This window comes from Dipodomys ordii, unplaced genomic scaffold (assembly GCF_000151885.1).
Source record: "Dipodomys ordii isolate 6190 unplaced genomic scaffold, Dord_2.0 Scaffold43, whole genome shotgun sequence".
NCBI classification, from domain to species: Eukaryota; Metazoa; Chordata; class Mammalia; order Rodentia; family Heteromyidae; genus Dipodomys; species Dipodomys ordii.
In genome coordinates, this window is record NW_012267259.1 from 5,998,923 (window position 1) to 6,017,479 (window position 18,557).

Here is an 18,557-nt window from a genome sequence, read left to right on the forward strand (position 1 = left end):
GAAAATTCAAAGCGATTTGCCATTCACTTTCTAAAATTCCACATGTCCGCATCTGATTAAAGTTCACCCAGCTACAAGGAAGCCCATGGTGCCCAAAGTCAATATTTCCTCACCGAGGCAAGTGCTTTCCCCAGAGCGTCTCCAGTCTGGGAGCTGCCTGCTGCCCCGCTTCCTCTATTTGCTGCAAAAACAAAAGGCAAAATATGAAAACCAGGCAGTGAAATGTCTAACAAATTTCTATTCCTGGTCCATTTACTCACAATTTAATTGCATTTTAATGCTAATTACAACACATTAATCTTTAATTAGCATTAATTTGTTTGCTGAGGTAGATGTCAACTATATTCATGTTACTTTTTTTACAGATAGAACATAAACCTGACACCTTGCTTTAAAGACAAAGTGTTTTACTTGCTATTACTTTCTCCCTAGTTGCTTTTGAGTCCTTATTGGTAGCTAGCAAGCCAGCCCGTGGTGGTCACATCCCTAAGAAGTCTGTAGGCTTGTAGGGCTTAGACACACCTCCAAGGCTAGCTTTTCTCCAGACTCTTGTATCAGACTGACTTATCATCATGAATAATTTAAATTAGTTTTCAAGAAAAAAAAATGATACACAGAAAAGTGGGACATTCCAGAAAAATCTGTAACTGGCCTAATACCAAGAGAAAATACTTTTAATATTTGAAGTAACATATTTTCCACACATTTAGGCCTGTATCCACACTCAAATAATATGAATTTGTCACTAAACATCAGTATGGTCTCAAATTGTAGAAATCAAACAAATCTATATGGCAAGAAATCAACTGGTATTTAATCTCACTGGTACTTTTATCAATAAAAAGGACCAAGGTAAGTATTAGTAAAAGGTATATATTCTAGGGTACAACGAAGTCAACTCTTATTTGCCAAAGATCTTTTGAAGGTAACTTGCCTTTAGAACCGTAAATTGGTATACATGGTAAAATAGTATACAGAGAACCAGTGTTCTTCTGAGCCCTTTAGTATTAAAACGATGTCTACACCTTGGAGGAATGATGCATTTATTAAGGTTTCATTGCTAGCCAATAGACACAGTGCTCAAATTAGACTTACTGCAGTTCTCAGGGAAAATTTCTTTACCATTTTGTCAAATAAGAAGAGAAAATCTTAAATCCACTGATGGATCTAGACCGTATTTCACTGCACACTTCCACAACCAAAATAGAAGTTCCCTATCCTATTCTTGAGAAGGGTCTGTTCCTTGGACACCTGCACAATACCTTGTCAGGTCTGTCACCTCTAAGGTGGCCAAAGCCTTTGCTTTCCTAAGACCCAATGTCATCTACCTGACTTCTGTTTAGCATACTTGAACTATGAGTGTTATTTTTGTAAATTTAGGTGCTAGACACATCAATTAGACATCATTGGCTATCTACTTTACTTGCTTAACAACACCCATATACATCTTCACATGTTAATTACTAAAATACTGCAAGAACACTGGCAGATGATAAAACATGATATAATTACTTTTTGAGAACATACATAAAATTGTGAAACTTTAAATTATAACTTTAAATTACGAGAGATTTTACAACTGAAGATTTGAGGAATTATAAACTCTTTAAAATTGGGGTATAATACCATAGAAATGGGTTAGAAGAAACAACTTGGAAAGATATCAAACATATTAACCACCTGAGATTGTACTGTGAAAACAAGGGGAGATTCTGTGCTAAAGAGTTTAAAAACTTAAGAGGATATAATGAGAATTTGAAGATAAGGACAGCATACACATTTTTTTTCAACATGCATTATCATGGTATCTGGGGGATAATTTATCTTTTTATTTCTAGAAGCAATGTTATCATTTCATTATTGTATACTTAAAAATTAGAGTTGGCAGTCAAAATAACTTGTGACCTCTGACTGATCTGAATATAGATCTCTATATTAAATGAAAATTCTGAGTCCCTGGGGAGAAAAGGGGGGGCCACCTTATCTACCAAAATAAAAAAAATAGAAAGAAAAAAGGGAGCAAGATGATGTTCCAATTATAGATAAAAATTTACTACAGTAGCAAGTTTCAGAAGATTAATTCTCCCTTTGAACAATTTTAAAATGAAGATTATGAATTTTAAAATACATATTTTTTTCATGACACCAAAGAGAAAGAATTGAAAATCAATCAAGATATTTTAAGAACATTCGCAAATTATGTGTCACATAAATTTCCACGTATATGTTTATTATCTTTTGGGTTTTTTCCCTCTTTTAACAGTATACATTCCTAACAAGGATTTCTATTAGTATCTTTTTCATACAGGAGTTATTAAAAACACAGGAAACAGCATCAAAAAGAGAATCAATTCCTTAACTCATCTTGCTACGAAAATGTTTCAGGTAACTACAAAGGATACTCATGGAAGACAATGATAAGAACAGACTTTTTTTTTTTTTTAACATGAAGCCATTTTACCTTACAACAGCTGGCCAGCCAAACCCAAAGGCTTAAATTTCAAAGCAGTTCACTGGCTCGGTGTACCCTTTCACTCGGAATGTCTTTTGTTCTGTTCCAGGAAACACTGGAGGGGACACATTTTCAAGATTCCCTGAACATGTTAAGTGAGATGGTCTCCTATCTTGAAGATGTCTCTTTTTATTTGTGGGACTGATATATCAAAGGGCATACAGAAATAGAGATATATTTTTAATTCCCAAATGGCAAATGCATATGTATATAATTATTTTACATTGAAAAATGGGTCATGTTTTGCAAAACACACATCATATCCACCCTTTCAGATTAATATATCAGGGCTTGATTGCTATTCTTGGCCCAAGTTCAGGTCAACTTGTATTATTAGAACTGACCCAGATGCCTATGTAACGGAAATAAAGATGCAAACGTTGCCTTCATCTGGCAAAGAACTGGATCAACTTCTTGGGTTATTTTGGTTCTAATCAATTTCTCTCAAGGGGGAAAAAGTAATCAGCCTCTAAGTAGAGATGTAACATAAATATGAATGGAAGATGAGCAGTTAGTAAGAGGAACTGTAATTTCGTAGGAGGATTTGACACTGCCACCACCAAGTATTGTTCTGAGGGCCTGAACACAGGTGCTGTTGCTGGCTGGGAGATGAAGCAGAAGGAAGGGTTTCATATCCAGGCATAAACGCTGGACCACCCTGAGTTAGTCTTCCCTTTGGGGATGGAGTGATTCCCATCAGGCCACACCCATAATAAAAGCCAGGATGAGTGGTACCTGGGGATCAGCCTTGAAAATCAGATTTGGAAAAATGTTTCTCCTTCACTGCACACCCGTAACCTGGGTCAGAATATGAAAAGAATAGAAGTACAGTGCCTATTGCTTGAGAAGGGAGGGCTGCTGTAAGAGGTTTCTCTGAGTTGAGTACGAGTAATCCTCACATTGCTAAACTATAGGAAGAAGCTTAACAGTGCCGTATAATAAAGACAATAAAGGAGGAAAAAAAAAAAAGACAAGCTGTCTAGCACTTCATTATAATGCTGTTAGACTAAAATGTAACTCAAATATAGGCTGCAACTCACTAGTGCTTAGCAGGAAGGATTCCAAGACACTGGGACACCAGTTGGATCTCCTGAATATATGCAAGGAATAGTGGCAGAAACACTATACTCGTTTACTGCTGTCTGTTGCTGGTCTTTACAACTAGGATGCCCTGACTCTGAAATCATACTCTTAGGCTTTGTGACTGGTCATCATACCCAAATGTAACTGAAGGCTCAAGATCATTGTAAAAGACCAAGTGATGAGTTTGTGATTATCTCTAATAATAAAATTATCAGGAAAGCAAGTTCTCAAGGGAAAAGGGACAAAGTGGTTTTTTACTGAGAAAGGCACATCTTTCCATGTACCATGAATACAAGTATGCCATCAGAATTCAGGATTGCAAGCCAGATTCTTTCAGGAATCACATATATATACTGGACTAATCTTTAGCACATGGTATATTCATCAATCTTGGTAGGCTGTTCCTTCAACACTACTTGGTTTGAGGTTTAGAAACATGAGAAATACAATTCATTAGAAAGCTGGCCAGTTAAACTCGAATAAAACAATAGTAGTTATTATAACCACTATGTCAGTTATATGCCTAGTTCCCTCTGAAGGGTGGGTTTGTAGCCACAAACCACAAGTGTATGCTCTGTGAACATATACATATGGCAAGTCCCAGTGGTAGCTGGAGAGAGAGCTAGGATGCTTCTCAGCCTTGAGTAGACTCCCTGGGTCTTTGCTATGGTAGAGGATCCTTTTAACTCTTTATGATCAGCAAGGGCTATTGGCCTTTATTACTGAAGTAGAAAGGAAATATACACACAGAAAAACATAATAGTTGTTGTCCTTTAGATATCTTCATTTTCTCTAGCTTGTTTCTAATGACTTACTACTCTTCCTCCTCTGTATGCATGCTTGGATGCAAAGGGAATGAACTGTCCTGCTTTTGAGTCCCAGTAGCTCCATGACTTAGAACGGTTTTTGGAATCAAGCTAGCGGGTTCTGATTCTGATAAACCTTCAGATTTCTGACAGCTTCTCTCCCTAACTAGGTGCTGTTAATTAGAAAGACTGTCAATCCGTGCTGTGTCCAAATCTATTGCCTTTATATAAACTTATACACTGCATAAGATGCCTTGACAATTCAGAAATGGCTAACATTATCTGCAGAGATTTGAATCACATTCGAGATAAAAGTAGTGGATCATATGTCATAAATAAAGTATTTTAGCAAGAGTCATTTAAAGGAATCCTTTCAGAATTTAATCTAAGTTGCACCCTTTCTAAAGGTGTCTTGAAAAGAAAAAAGGTTAAAAAAAAGACATTGGTCATTAAAGGACAAAAGAAGCCCAAACAAGAAACAATGGTCACTTCTCTAGGCATTTAGTAAACCACTTCAAGCCTTAGGTAGCACATTCCATCTTTCAAACCCAGAAGGCAGGAAACAGCCAAGTGAAACTCCAGAGAGCTTACTCTGGATGGTTGCAGAGCTTACATCTCCCTCCACAGGCACTGGGTTGTTCTGTCATTGGTTCAGGACAATGGCTAACCAGTAAGAAGACATATTATCACACAAAATTGAGACACGGCACAGTGGTCTTCTAAATAGGAAAACAGCTTTCTCAGCCATCAATGCCATATATGAGCAGAATGCACTGCCTTGAGACTCTCCACCAAGCAAAAACTTGAAAAATGTGATGTCCATGTGTTAGTGCTTGAACGCCATTCTTACGGCATTAGTACTGCTTACAGTTATTTTCTACAAAAATCATGTGTATAATCTCGACCATGTGTTAGGCTATGTGTTCCCTATTTACCAATTATTTAACTAGCTCTGTTTGTTCTTTGAGATACAGGCAACGTAATATTTCTTTATTCCCTGCATTTCAGAATGAGTGAGTATATGCCAAGTATTTTCAAAAGTCTACATATGTATTCTATTACTCCATACTGTGTGTGAGGAAAGTATCACTAACATCAGAAGAGAAAGCTTCTCTTCTTGTTATATCGACATGCTGCCATTACTGCCTTCTTCCACACTCCAAAGACCAAACCAAAGCCTAAGAGGATTTATGTGTGAAGACACATGAGCCACTGGGACACCATGTATAACTGAGATGGCTTATGAATTTTCCTCTGAATTTGTATTTAAGGAATTGGAGAAGCTCTTGCAGTTAAAGGTGAACATTCTCAGTTGTTCTAGAATGTTCTCCCTTAAAGTAATGCCTGCATTTATGCAAATGAAGAAATGTCTGTTGCTCTAAAAGGCAAAAATGACCATGTGAACTTCTTGAAGAGTCATGAAGCCCTTTCATATTCGGTTAATGGGTCTTGACAAGTATACTTGGCTAATATGAAATAATTTGCATAGCAAATGCCCTCTTCTGGGTTCCAAAAATATCTTTTTTAATTAAAAATTAGAAATATCTTTTTAAATTGTGGTCTTTGGTTATTGTCTAGAACTTCAAGCAGCGACTGGAGACCTAGAGAAATTAAATCTACCCTTTGTGGGAAGCTGAACATTTACCTTTCAGAAGTAATCCATTGCCCAACTCTATCCAGACTCACTGAGTGGATTGTCTTGTTCACCCACAAACGAATGATGACAGGGTCAGCTTAAAGTAAGCAAATCTTATTCCCACTGAGACTCGTGGCAAAGATGTGTAGAGCTCATGGAGGATAATTTCTACCATAGCATCTCTTTTATTCCATGGCCCACTGCTTTTCTCCTAGGAAGATTTCAAATCAATGCTTTTCAAAGAATGTCTAAATATATTTACCCCAGCTCCATGGTATGCTCCACCTTCATACCTTCCTTGAGAAGAAAATTACTCAAACCAAAAGTAGACAGGAAATCTGCCATGTAAGAGGATGACGGACTGGTCATCTTCTTTATAACCCAACCACATGACTGAGAAAAAGGGGCTTTCCATTTGTCAAACCACACTGAAGTGAAATATGCTTTTCTCACTCTTTCAGTTCTGCACTTTTCTTTCTTTCTTCTTGTTTCTGCCCAAACTGTATTGACAGCTCTCAAAAGTTCCCTCCATGTGACCTCTGTCCTTAGCTCTCCAAGGTCAAACTGGTACAAACACTTGCAGTGGCCTTATTATGCAAAGTCACAGAAATGGAAAATGTTTCCTAAATTTGCTTCTCAGTGAAACATGCTAGGGCAGGCTGCTAGGTGGCTCATCTCAAGTGTGAAATACATTGTTGAATACGCAGTGAAGGTATTATTTAGGCAGAAAGTGTATATTCGCAACATTTCTAAACACATCTCTCCCCATCAAGAGCTCTTCCCACAGAAGTGATTTATAGCACTTTGAAAGTTCAAAAAAGAAAAAAATGACAAAAAGCTAAGAGGGAATTAACAGGAGTATTGTTCTCTTACATGATATTCTCTCAAAAACAACACTAAGTCCGGGACCCTCCAAGTTGAACACAGCAAATTACAACCAGAAGTTCTTGAGGTTTTATGAAGACCTTTGAGTATCAAGATGTGCTACTCACTCCAATGGGAAGGTGTCAGGGCAAATTCACAAGAGGACAGTTGCTTCCTCACCAACCTTCATCCCAGAGGTAGCTGGACATTCTGCCTAGCTTTCCTCTCAGGAAGAGAACACTACAAGGAACCATCTGCCTTAGGAGAAGACCACACTCAGCATCTTGGAAGGTGAGTGGAGGAGGGCCCAGTTCATTTAGCAACAACACATTTCTCCAGCCTTCATTCATTAGAAATCTGCTTATGAGACAGCAGCTAGTAATTTCTGGCCCATTGATGTTCAGAGATCTACTCTCTGTAAGTGAGCAAAGTCTTGCTACTCAAGGGTTCCATAATGCCACATATTCTTAGCTGGTCTTAGTTATCTAGCTATTAATCGTCACTTGAGGATTCCACATCACTAGTCTATAAAAGGCAGTGACATATCAGGTAAAGACCTCAGCAGAGCAGCTGACATTTGAGAAATAGTTACTAACTATTAAGAGCTATGCTGCCCTGCATCTCACCAGTCTTGTATGGCTTGTCTTATGAAAAGTTCACTTTGTTCACTGAAAATGTGAGAACTACAAGTGAGTTTTGGTCTTTGAAAACTCTTGTTTTGTTAATGACTCATGGACAAAGTAGTCACATTTCAGTTGCTTGGGACTTAAAAGGGATGATGATCAAGCTAGCAGCTAGTCTGTTATCTGTTGTTTGGTTGATCCGTTTGTTTGGTCACTCAATTATATGACAAATAGTGCTTGCCTAGTTGCTATTTAGTTATGAGGCTCTTCATAAGCAATCCCTGCCGCGGATTGCTGGTGGGAGAGCTGGTATGTGTGTAACTCACCCATTATACTGTCTGTCCCGTTGGCAGGAGGCGTGCAGGAAGAGGTGCTGTAATGGTTTGTGCCACTGCGATGGAAAGTAGACATCGGCGGAAGACTGGAATTGATGTCTGCTGAGGAGTGTGATGGATAGCTCTATAGCAAGAGGCAGAGAAAGGAGGCCGTATTCAATCACAACACAGTTAGTGAATTCATTTCCTAATACTGCTTTCAGACCTCTATATTCTGCAAGGGAGACAGCCTTTAGAATTTCAAAAGAGCCCAAGAATACATCTTGTTTAGATCTGACAACTTTCATTTTCCAAATAATAAAATACATAGTTGGTCTGGGTTTGCATCAAATATCAAAGAATATAATGGCAATGTAGGACACTGAGAAATGATCACAGTCCCCAGATCTACACATTACTGCTTAAAAATCATCTCTAAGACTTCAGGAACATAGAAGACAGCCACAACTATTATTTCTGTATGGCTCAGTATTAGGTGAAAAAGATTCTAATACACAAGGACTACAATAATACAAAGAACCCTTTGGGACACAAGATATTTCACTGTGACCTCTTGGATATTAAATAACAAAGTGTAACCCATTCACATCTTCTCCCTTCCAAACTCTGTCATCTTTCTGAACCTCTGAGGTATGAATAAAATGGTAAATGAAAAAAAATTTAAATCACTAATGATTAAATTTTTTCTAAAGCATCAACATACAAAGGCTTAAAATCAGTAGCTATAGTAAATTAAATGTGAACCAAAAATCCCGACAGTTTATTTTTACATTTTTTTTCCTTACATGTCTTTTCTATAGAGTGGACTGTGATAAAGACTATTTTTAGATCATTTGGCTTTGAGTTTATTCATAATCAGTTGCCCAAGTCAGCTACATCCTTGAGGACATACCACAAATTATAAGGTAGAAAATCAGTTGCTATCTACCCATCCCATTAGAAATGAGTAGTTCACTAAGGGGACGTGGTAATTTATAAGGATATCCTAAGCTATTTTCCTTTTCAAGAAAGAAGTAGCCAGGCATTGGTAGCTCATGCCTGTAATCCTAGCAACTCAGGGGGCAGAGATCCGAGGATTGTGGTTCAAAGCTAGCCTGGGCAAGAAAGTCCATGACACTCCTATCTCCAATAAATTACTCAGAAAAGGCTGGAAAGTGGTGCTGTGGCTCAAGTGGTAGAGCACTAGCCTTGAGCACAGAAAGGCTCAGGGTCAGCAGCTGGGCTCTGAGTTCAAGCTGCAGGACAGCCAAAAAGAAGGGGAAGAAGTAGCCTGAAAAGTTGTGCATGTAGGTATTAAACATGGTGCAGATAAATAAAAGCATATCATTTAAAATGAAACTTTCTTCATTGGTGATATCAATAATGAGGTAATAAATCCAATATTGGAGATAGTCTTCATATTGATAAATTTCAAATTACAGGTGCAACGTGATGATTATATGAAGGGGCACTGAACAACCAAATATTTATTCACAGGAGCAAAAGTGGTTTCTTGCTGCTTTCTTATTGGTTTAGTGATAACCACATCGAGTTCTGGGTCTTCCTGGAAGACACCCTTCCATGATCTCTTCTCCAAGTCCCTAGTGCATGTTCATCCTGCATTATGCTATTTTTAATACTCGGTTATGTTTTTGGCTATCACCGCTGGGTCTTTCGAGACCATTTCCATCTGGACTTATGATTTCTTCCCTGGGACGGAATGAAGCTGACTTCTGTATGTCACAACCTGTGGTGAGTAGTGACACAATGATGCTATATGCTCAACGAATAGCTCGTAATCAGAGCTTAATAGGCATTGGACTGAAATATGAATCATCTGACAGACAATTGAATGGTTTAGAGAATGAATTTACATGTCAGAGTTGGGTCAGCCCAGGACATATGCCTGCCTTTAAAATGCCTCTAAAGCCCTGCAGCAGTCCAATTAAAACCCTTCATTGAAAAAGCAACAATCTCACACTTTTAACCTTTTAAAGTTCATAAAAATGCCTTCCATACTTTAAAAGTATTAATATTTTTGTAGAACGTACAAATTACACATCAATTAGCATTACATAAAATCACAAAGAGGAACAGAATTATGCAAAAATATTAAATAAGTATACCAACCAGAAGATGAGACAGGAAAAAGATAATCAACCATAAGGCATTTTGGACCCTTTCAACTTTATGTAAAATGAGCAATAATTTAGGAGATAGCATATGAAAGATTAACTGTGTAGGAAATACAAGAAAAATTAATCCATACAGATTTTAATGAGGACCTGCTGCAATCTACATTAAATCAGATTTTAGAGATTCATAGAAAATTAGATGCTGAAGGAAATTAGTAAGATTATAACTAGATTACTTTCCAGAGAAAAGTATCTTGAAAACTATGGCCACACAGACATAACAAATACACCTCAGAGAACATTTGTGATATGCAAATGATGCATCTTTTGGAGGATTTAGGGATCAGCACTAAGAGGTCCTATTAGTCTCTTCCTCCAATGGTCACAGTCTGCCCTGCTTGTAACACAAAGTCACAAAGAGAACATTATCAAGTAAGTGTCCTGGCTTTCCATGCCCACTTTTGGTTTATTTTTATCGGTGAGACTCAATAGTGTCTTCAGTCTACAGACAGGGCAAGTAAGTGTTGCACATGTTTGCATGGGTGGCTTGTTTTGACCTATGATTTGAACATTTAATGATTAATATTTGGAAGCTCAAACTAAGAATAAAATCCTGTATACAAGCAAGATTTTACAATCTTGACATGACTGCGTGTTGTGTGAGACACTTCTTTGCATAGGGACTCTTACTGTAGTAGAGAATGTCTGCCCGTGTCTCTCTGGACTTCCCACCAGATCCAGTAGCATTTACCTGTTTGTCATTACGAAAATGCCTCCAGACACTGCCAGTAAGTATCAGTTGAGAAGTACGGTGGTAACAAAAGAAAAGATCACAGAACTTCCTTTATATTAAATTTTCAGCTACTTAGGAATATTTTACTCTGCAGTGAAAAGACCATACCTAAATCATGCCAGACAGTGAGGACTCTATCCTACTTTTCAAAGGAACTTTGCCAAGTCATTCCAAACCTAAATCTTCCACAACAACCCATTCCAAAGCTTAACCACAAACTCCATTCATCTGAGTGATTTTGTGTGTGTTTCTCCAATAAGCAGTGATTAGCAGACAGATTTGGCTGTAGAGGCTGAAATGGGAAGGGGATTTAAAGATTTAAACTTGTGACTTGACCATGCTATTGAAATATGTGGATTTTAAGCTTTATAATTATGTGCCCTATTACTAACAATAACATAAACTGATAAGGTGATAATGTTTCCAAAATACTTTTACCTTTAGAGATAATACCAACATGGTCAAATTATACCCAAAATAATCCATGGAAAGATCTTTGCTTTCTCTTAAACCACTTCTGCCTTAAGTAAAGGCCAATCCAAACACTATGGATTAACTTATAAGGAACTTCCATAATTTCAAATAAAAGATCCTACTGCTACTGTAATGTTGACATTATTCTCAATCAGTGTCATATTCTTCAAAGTCACTTCAGTGAGATATTTTCAAATGGCTAAATTACAATAACTAGATGTAATAATTCAATAGCTTTGCTCTCAGTGGGAAAACTTATTAGGATACTTATTTTACCCTTTAAAACAGAACCCTAGTCTCTGAAATTTGCCTCTTTATCATGTTAGAATAGGCGAAGTTGGATATACCGCTCCTCATGTAGCTTACTGTGGTAATTTCCTCAAAAATGATCTTTCTCCCTAGTTGGTAATGGGGTTTATTCAAACTTTTTCCAGAAGGAATGTAGTTACGTTCCTTTGAAACTATACTTTTTGTGCATTTGACACATTTTACAGATTTCCTTACTCATGGGATGGATTTGTGATACAAATCAAATCACGTAATGTGAAATTCTAGAGCATGATAGGAAAAAAACCTGTAAATATAGGACAGAAGAAAAACAAACATGTCTTGGAATAGTGAACTGCACTTCAAAGCACTTAAATTCCAACATATTAATTAGTATATCGCCTCAATTTTCATTTTAATTGATCCCCAAGTTTTGATCATGAGTTACTAGACAAGTGGAAAACAATGGCATAGAAGCAAAATGTTGCCCAGAAGGTAATTCAGTATACTGAAAGCTGATATTCTTCCTAGCTTAGAGGAGGTAGGAGAAAGGTACACTTAAAAACCAGGCATTTGCTATTGCCTGCAAATGTGCTAAATTTAGAGGAAGTTTATGACTGATTCACATACTTCACTTTGGAAGATCATACAAAAAAGTCAATTCATCTCCGCCAGCGGCCTCTCAGGAATGGAGGTGAACTGACCAAATACGGTCTTTATCAGCAGGACCAGTCAAGTAGGTAGTATCAAGGATACCAAAAATCTCAGTATCTGGAATCTTTTTGGTTTTCACAGTTATGACATAGACCCTCTTCCTACATCTGATACATTTGAGCAAAAGAGAAGAAAGGACATAGAAAGCCGGGAAACATTATTTTTTTCATCAGAACAGACAAAGAATCAAATATGGATATGAGAAGAAACAGACGACTCTAAGATTTCATGATCTAGACTTTTCCCTCCAGTCAACGACAGACCTAAATTTACGATTGGATTCTGGATTGTATCGATTTTTAAATCAAAACTGAGTTGCTTCTATCACGACAAAGAAATAGAATAGGATGAATGAAAACTGGGAAAACCTTTACCAATGAAAGGCAACATTTTTAGAGCCCATCAGTTTTTACAGTATAAGTAGCAGATTGGGATAAGTGGAGTTAAAGTTAAACTACAAAAAGAAAGGAAGAAAGGAAGAAAGAAAAAGAAAGAAAAAGAAGGAAAGAAAGAGACAGAGAGAGAAAGAGAGAGAAGGAAAGAGAGAAAGAAAGAAAGAAAGAAAGAAAGAAAGAAAGAAAGAAAGAAAGAAAGAAAGAAAGAAAGAAAGGAAGAAAGGAAGAAAGAAAGAAAAAGGAAAACCAGAGGAACACAGGGTAAATGAACGCAGCAATGGTACTCACTGGAAACTGTGTTGAAAATGAACTATACGACTTGTGGGTGGAATGGAAGGGAAAAACTGGGAGAGAATGAGAGAAGGGGTGACACTGTCCAAAAGGAAATGTACTCTTTGTCTGACTTAGGTAACTGTAACCTCTCTGTTTTGAACATTTTCAAATAAAAACAGTAATAAAAAATAGGATCAATGGGGAAACCTCAGGATGGACAGCTGTTACTACTAAGAGTGTATAGAAAGCATGAACGCTTTTCAAGTGTGTTCCAGCAGACCCCACTGTCATGGAAATACTCATGTGTGATGCATATAACCTTCTCTCCAAGCCTCCTATCACTGCTCTCTGAAGTGTATCCTTTAATAATTCAGATAAAAAAGGCGGGGTGGAGAAACCTCACAGGACAAAGAACTACCATACCTAAAATCCTGCAACTCAAACACAGTGTGTGTTTATCCACGAAAGGAAGCTGACATCATGAGAAAGAAAAGAACAGACCCAAACACAATAAACACAAAAGAACAATCACCAAAAAGTTCTAGAAGGTTTACAAAGATGATCTGACTCATCTGTGTCTTTGATCACAGAAATAACACAACTCCAAGAGTAATGGGCGAGTCCTATTTTTATACTCGTTACACAGTCCTTGTGTCTGGGCAATGGAGGACAGATAAGAGATTTCCTAAGTTAAGCATGCTCATATCCATTCTCATGTTAGGTCTGACTTACCAAACGTTCATGTGGATGCAGGCTACAGTAGCTGCTAGACTGTGGAATGTGAGAAGAATTGCCCAACATTCCCCCGTAGCCAGGCTGATTCATCCCACTGGAGGAGCTCCAAGGGTCACTGCTGTGATGGCCATCTGCAAAGGACAAAGACAACCATGACTGCTCTGAGCCGTTCAGCCTTGCTTATAAAATAGTGGGCTTTTTCATATACATAAAAGTAACTGCTTGTTGTAAATCCATCTTTGTGTTGGCTAGCTCATTACATCAGAAGACGGTCATCATTACTTTTTTCCCAAGTGACCTCTGGTATTGTTAAACAAATGGAAATATTTCATAAAGTCAGTGTTCTTAGTAAAAACTCAACAGATCGTGCTGCTTTGTGCAATGATACCCTATCGCACACCAAGGTAATTTCTAGGAAATGAAACCTTTCTTACAAGTCCTGGACCCCTCCCTACTTTTATGAAAACCAACTAAAAATGTAAGTGGTTCTCAAGATTTGGGGTAAAAACAAAACATGCTCAGACATTACAGAGTTGGCAAGTTTGCAGGATGGAAAAGCATATAGCAAAATAAATAATGGGAAAAAACCAACTCAGATTCCATAGGTTTCATTTTTATCACATGCACAATAGATGGAATTAATGTTGGAATTACAGTATGTAGGGAAGAGGGATTGCAAAAAAAATCAAGAAAGCAAAGTCATGTCTGCGAGTCTGACAGCATCAGAGTTCTATGTAAGACATGGAAAATAAAGTTAAAAAGAGGAAACCATAGTTTAAAATATGCTCTAGTCAGTCTCCAAATCCCTCCTGTAACTGAATATTCTTTCAAGAATCAAATTCCCTGGGCATGAGGCATGCCCTGCTGAAGGACACTGGTGACAGGGATGTCGCTGTACCTGTGTTTATCCTGTGGAACTCAGGATTATTATTTTTCCTTTTTTGTAGCACTGAGGTATAACCTCAGGGCCTCCTGTGTGCTAGACAGATGCTCTCCCAAGTGAAGAAAGGAACAGACCCAGGCCCTGGTCCTTTAGTGCTTCACTTATTTTTTGGAGAGGGTCTCATACTTTTGCCCCAGATACTTTGGGACTATAATCCCTACCCACAAGTCTTGTGTAGCTGGGAACACAGATATGTGGCACTACACCTAACTTGTTTGGTAAGATAGGATCTTGCTAACTTTTTGTTTATTCTGATTTTACACTGCAACCCTCCTTATCTTCAGGTCCTGAGTAGCTGGGATTACAGGCATGAAGGAGCACATCCAGCACACAGAATCTTTAAAGGGTTATTATATTTCATACTGAAGATTTAGAATTCAAGTTAAAGAAGTATCACCTTAAATTCAAATATGACATTCAAGAATACTAACTTTAAATACACGGCACATCTGACAAGGTAAGAAAATATATCATCACATAGAGACTCCTCAAGCATGTAGACTACATGATACACAGAGGGCCAAAATATTTAGGATTGTTAATGCAGCACATGCCACTTTGATGCGGACTCATAAAAATATGTATTTTACATAAATTATGCTTTTCACAGTAAATTAGTGTTTACCACATCCCTTGATCTAAACATAATGTTGTTTTGAAAGAATAGAATTAGGTGTGTGCAAATTAATTGTGCTCATCATAAATGTCAACTCAAATTTTCCTTTTTTGTGTATTCATCTGCAGCAATATTCTCTATATTCTGGTCTGCTACTGTTTTCGTCTACATGGCCTCCCATATACCTTGGACAGTTCAAGCCAGCCACCTTTTCTCAAGAAGATAAAATAAACAAAACAAAACAAAACTGCCGGCACTGGTGGCTCACGCCTGTAATCCTAGCTACTCAGGAGGCTGAGATTTGAGGATTGTGGTTCAAAGCTAGCTCGGGCAAGAAAGTCTGCGAGACTCTTACCTCCAATAAACCACTAGAAAACCAGAGGTGGCGTTGTGGCTGGAGTGGTAGAGTGCTAGCCTTGAGCTTAAGAGCTCAGGGACAGCGCCCAGGCCCAGAGTTCAAGCCCCATAACCAACAGAAAAAAAACAAAACAACAACAACAACAAAAAGCCCCAGAACCAAAAAACACTACCATCCAGTTCTTGATAAAAACTTGGTTTGAGTGATGAAATCTTGAGTTGACAGCATTTCTAAGTACCTGTAGGATACTTTCACCCACTGCTCACGAAAGAGGGTAGCTAACACCAAGAAAACTACTATTCCTCTTTAAACATTCTATTGTTTTATTGTGTGTTAAGTAGTTGTGTGAAGGGGTTTCAATTCAACTCGTCAACTTATCCTCATACACTGACAATACATCTTGGTCAATGTCCCTCCTTCTATCTATTGGTGATAGCTGAAGATGGTAAGTCTGCTGGTGGCATAGACTCAGTCAAGTGACTAGCCACTGTGTCCCTGGACAGTTCCACCTAGGACAGCTGTAATGACACAGGATCAATACGAACGTGGACTCCATTATGTGTGGAACAACAGCTCTCTATTCCTGTGGCACCCATTGACTTGATTTTATAGATTTTTTTTTCCTGTGGAATTTTACATGCCAACTAGCAACCTGAGAGAGAGCTAACATTTGAAAGGGAAAGAAGATAAATTCGTTTGTATCAGAATAATTTTGAGTACATCTACTGGACTCTGAGACACCAGGTTGCTCCTTGGTATTTCTGCACCAGATATGCTCTTCTTTCTTAAGAGTTGCATGAGGCAGGAGGTCCTGTGACACTCAAATAAGGTTTGCGCACTCAAGCACAAAGAGCTACGGGTTCTGCAGAGAGGAGTAAACTCTTGGTAAACTCCACATCTACATTCCTGGTAGCTTGTCAACAAGATCATCATATTTTGAAAATTAGGGTCATAGACATAGCAGTCAGGGAACTCTCAGCTGTATGCTGGCAACAGTCCATTTTTTCAAGTAGCTGCTATGATTGTGAACTCTGGATTTTCTCCAGGCAGTGGAAAGGAGCTAGCTGTCACTAGTGGCTATTATCTATCAATTCTTAGGACACATACCTATCTGCTTTTAATGGACAATTAACAGGAATATATATATATATGTGATATATATATGTATATGTATATATATACATATACATTATCCAACATAAAGATGAAAAATTTCAATATTTCCCTCACTTTCAAAAGAGAACAAAAGCAAAAACAGAACTAAACTAAACAACAACAACAACAAAACATTTGGGCCTTTGATCTATCAGTTACAATGCTGGGAGTAAGTTTTCGCTGTGAAATATTCTAATGTCATATGAAAAAGTGCCTATGTTCTTACTGATTAGTAAGTGGCTAGAAATTTTTTTACATAAAGCTAGGCCTAAGGATCACATATTCCCTCATAGGTAAATCAGGCATATTCAACACATATTGAAGGATGAGGAACAAATGCCAATCTTGGAAGTCCGATAGCAATGTCAGGTGTACATGAAACAGATCGAGTTAATCATGTTTGTTGTTGTTGCTGTTGTTTGTGTTTTGCCTTTTTAGTACTGGAGCTTGAACTTATGAGTCTTGTGCTCGTTGGGCTTATTTGTTCATAACTGGTGGTATATCACTTGAGTCATACTTCTAAGCTTTGCTTTTTTGTTGATTATTTTAGAGATGGAGTCTGGTGAACTCTTCTGCCCAGGCTGCCTTTCAAACCATGATCCTGTTGGTCTCAGCCTCCTAAGTGGCTAGGATTACAAGTGTAAGTTATTGGCGCCTGACAATTTAATTTTTAACTCATCACTGCACAATGGGCTTGGATTTCAAAGAAAGAAGTCTTAGTAACGTTTAAGTAAATTAACTAATTTTTAAAGAATTTAATTCCTAAGAATCGCAAACCCTTCATGATCTGCATACCTGTCTACTAGTCCATTCCTTTTGTCCCATGTATGACCTGAGAAGATGCCACAGACTTCCCCGTAAGCAATGCAATGCCTTACCTTGCATGAAGAAGGAGCTAGGGAAAGTGCTGGCTGCTGGTTTGGAGGAAGGGTAGCCTGGCGAGTCCCTATTGTAGTCGGCAGTGCTTGCTGAAGGAGCATAGACCTGAAGAGAAAGAACTGCGTGAGTTTTGCTTTCTGTATTGACCAAAGCCCCTCAACATCCATTAAAGAGCACAACATTTTCTCCCCTATCCAGTTTAAATCCAACCAAACCACAGAAACACTGCCCCTTTGGAATGTAGCAAAATGAAAAACTTCAGTGTATTTGTGTGAACAGAAAATAACCAGGTATGAGATTTTCCAGTCACAGGCAAGAAATACTGCAAATCATGTCTAGGTGTAAATACGCGATATAATACCCACAGGGTAATCCTGAGTCTAAGCACTCCTTTTATTTTTTAAACACAGATGGCCCACAAGCATGGACAAGGTAAAAACAGAAAGACACACACCAAGCTTTTCCCAAAAGGCAGTCAAAACTCAAGCTTCCAATTAAAATTTTCACTTTCAGGGAGAAAGGGGGAGGGAGAATGAGAGCAGAAGAGAGAGAAGGAAGAAGAGAGGAAAAGAATGAAAAACAGAAACACAAATGAACCACCCAGACCACAGAAAAGTGATAAATATATCTCAATTATTAAATTCCCAGAGTGTTGGCAGAGAGGCCTGAAAAAGGCCATTAAAAGCCCGCATCCACAAGACCACCAACAGCCATTGTATACACAGGAACAGGGGGTCTCTCTTTTTTATTTTTTAGTGCTTATTATATTTGTGTGTACAATAAACTTAAAAAGTGTGCCAAAAATCTAATTTACTTACATTTGTTTACTAATACTCCTAAGACTTAGGGAATCATTTCCTTGTAAAAATAGCCTGTGTGTGTATTTTCTTGTTTATGTTGCTTTGGAATAGGACAGCCTACTAGAAAAGCATAAATTCATAAGGTATAGTTTAACTTTAATTGGTTTTCCCCCTTGCCTCTT

The 18,557-nt window shown here is 37.9% G+C and overlaps 1 protein-coding gene across 7 annotated transcripts in view; it reads right to left on the reverse strand.

Moving 5' to 3' along the window:
* The window catches only part of Tcf4 (transcription factor 4), a 350,212-nt gene that overhangs the window by 37,414 nt on the left and 294,241 nt on the right, over window positions 1-18,557 (reverse strand). For all 7 annotated transcript variants that reach the window (XR_001175170.1, XR_001175169.1, XM_013018942.1 and 4 more), the window contains 4 exons: window positions 17,575-17,680; window positions 13,622-13,755; window positions 7,851-7,983; window positions 114-181 (listed from right to left, as the gene is read on the reverse strand). Coding sequence is in view for 5 of the 7 variants with exons in the window: in XM_013018942.1 (XP_012874396.1) it covers window positions 114-181; window positions 7,851-7,983; window positions 13,622-13,755; window positions 17,575-17,680 (441 nt within the window). In the remaining 2 variants the exon portion in view is untranslated. The remainder of the gene's footprint in view (window positions 1-113; window positions 182-7,850; window positions 7,984-13,621; window positions 13,756-17,574; window positions 17,681-18,557) is intronic.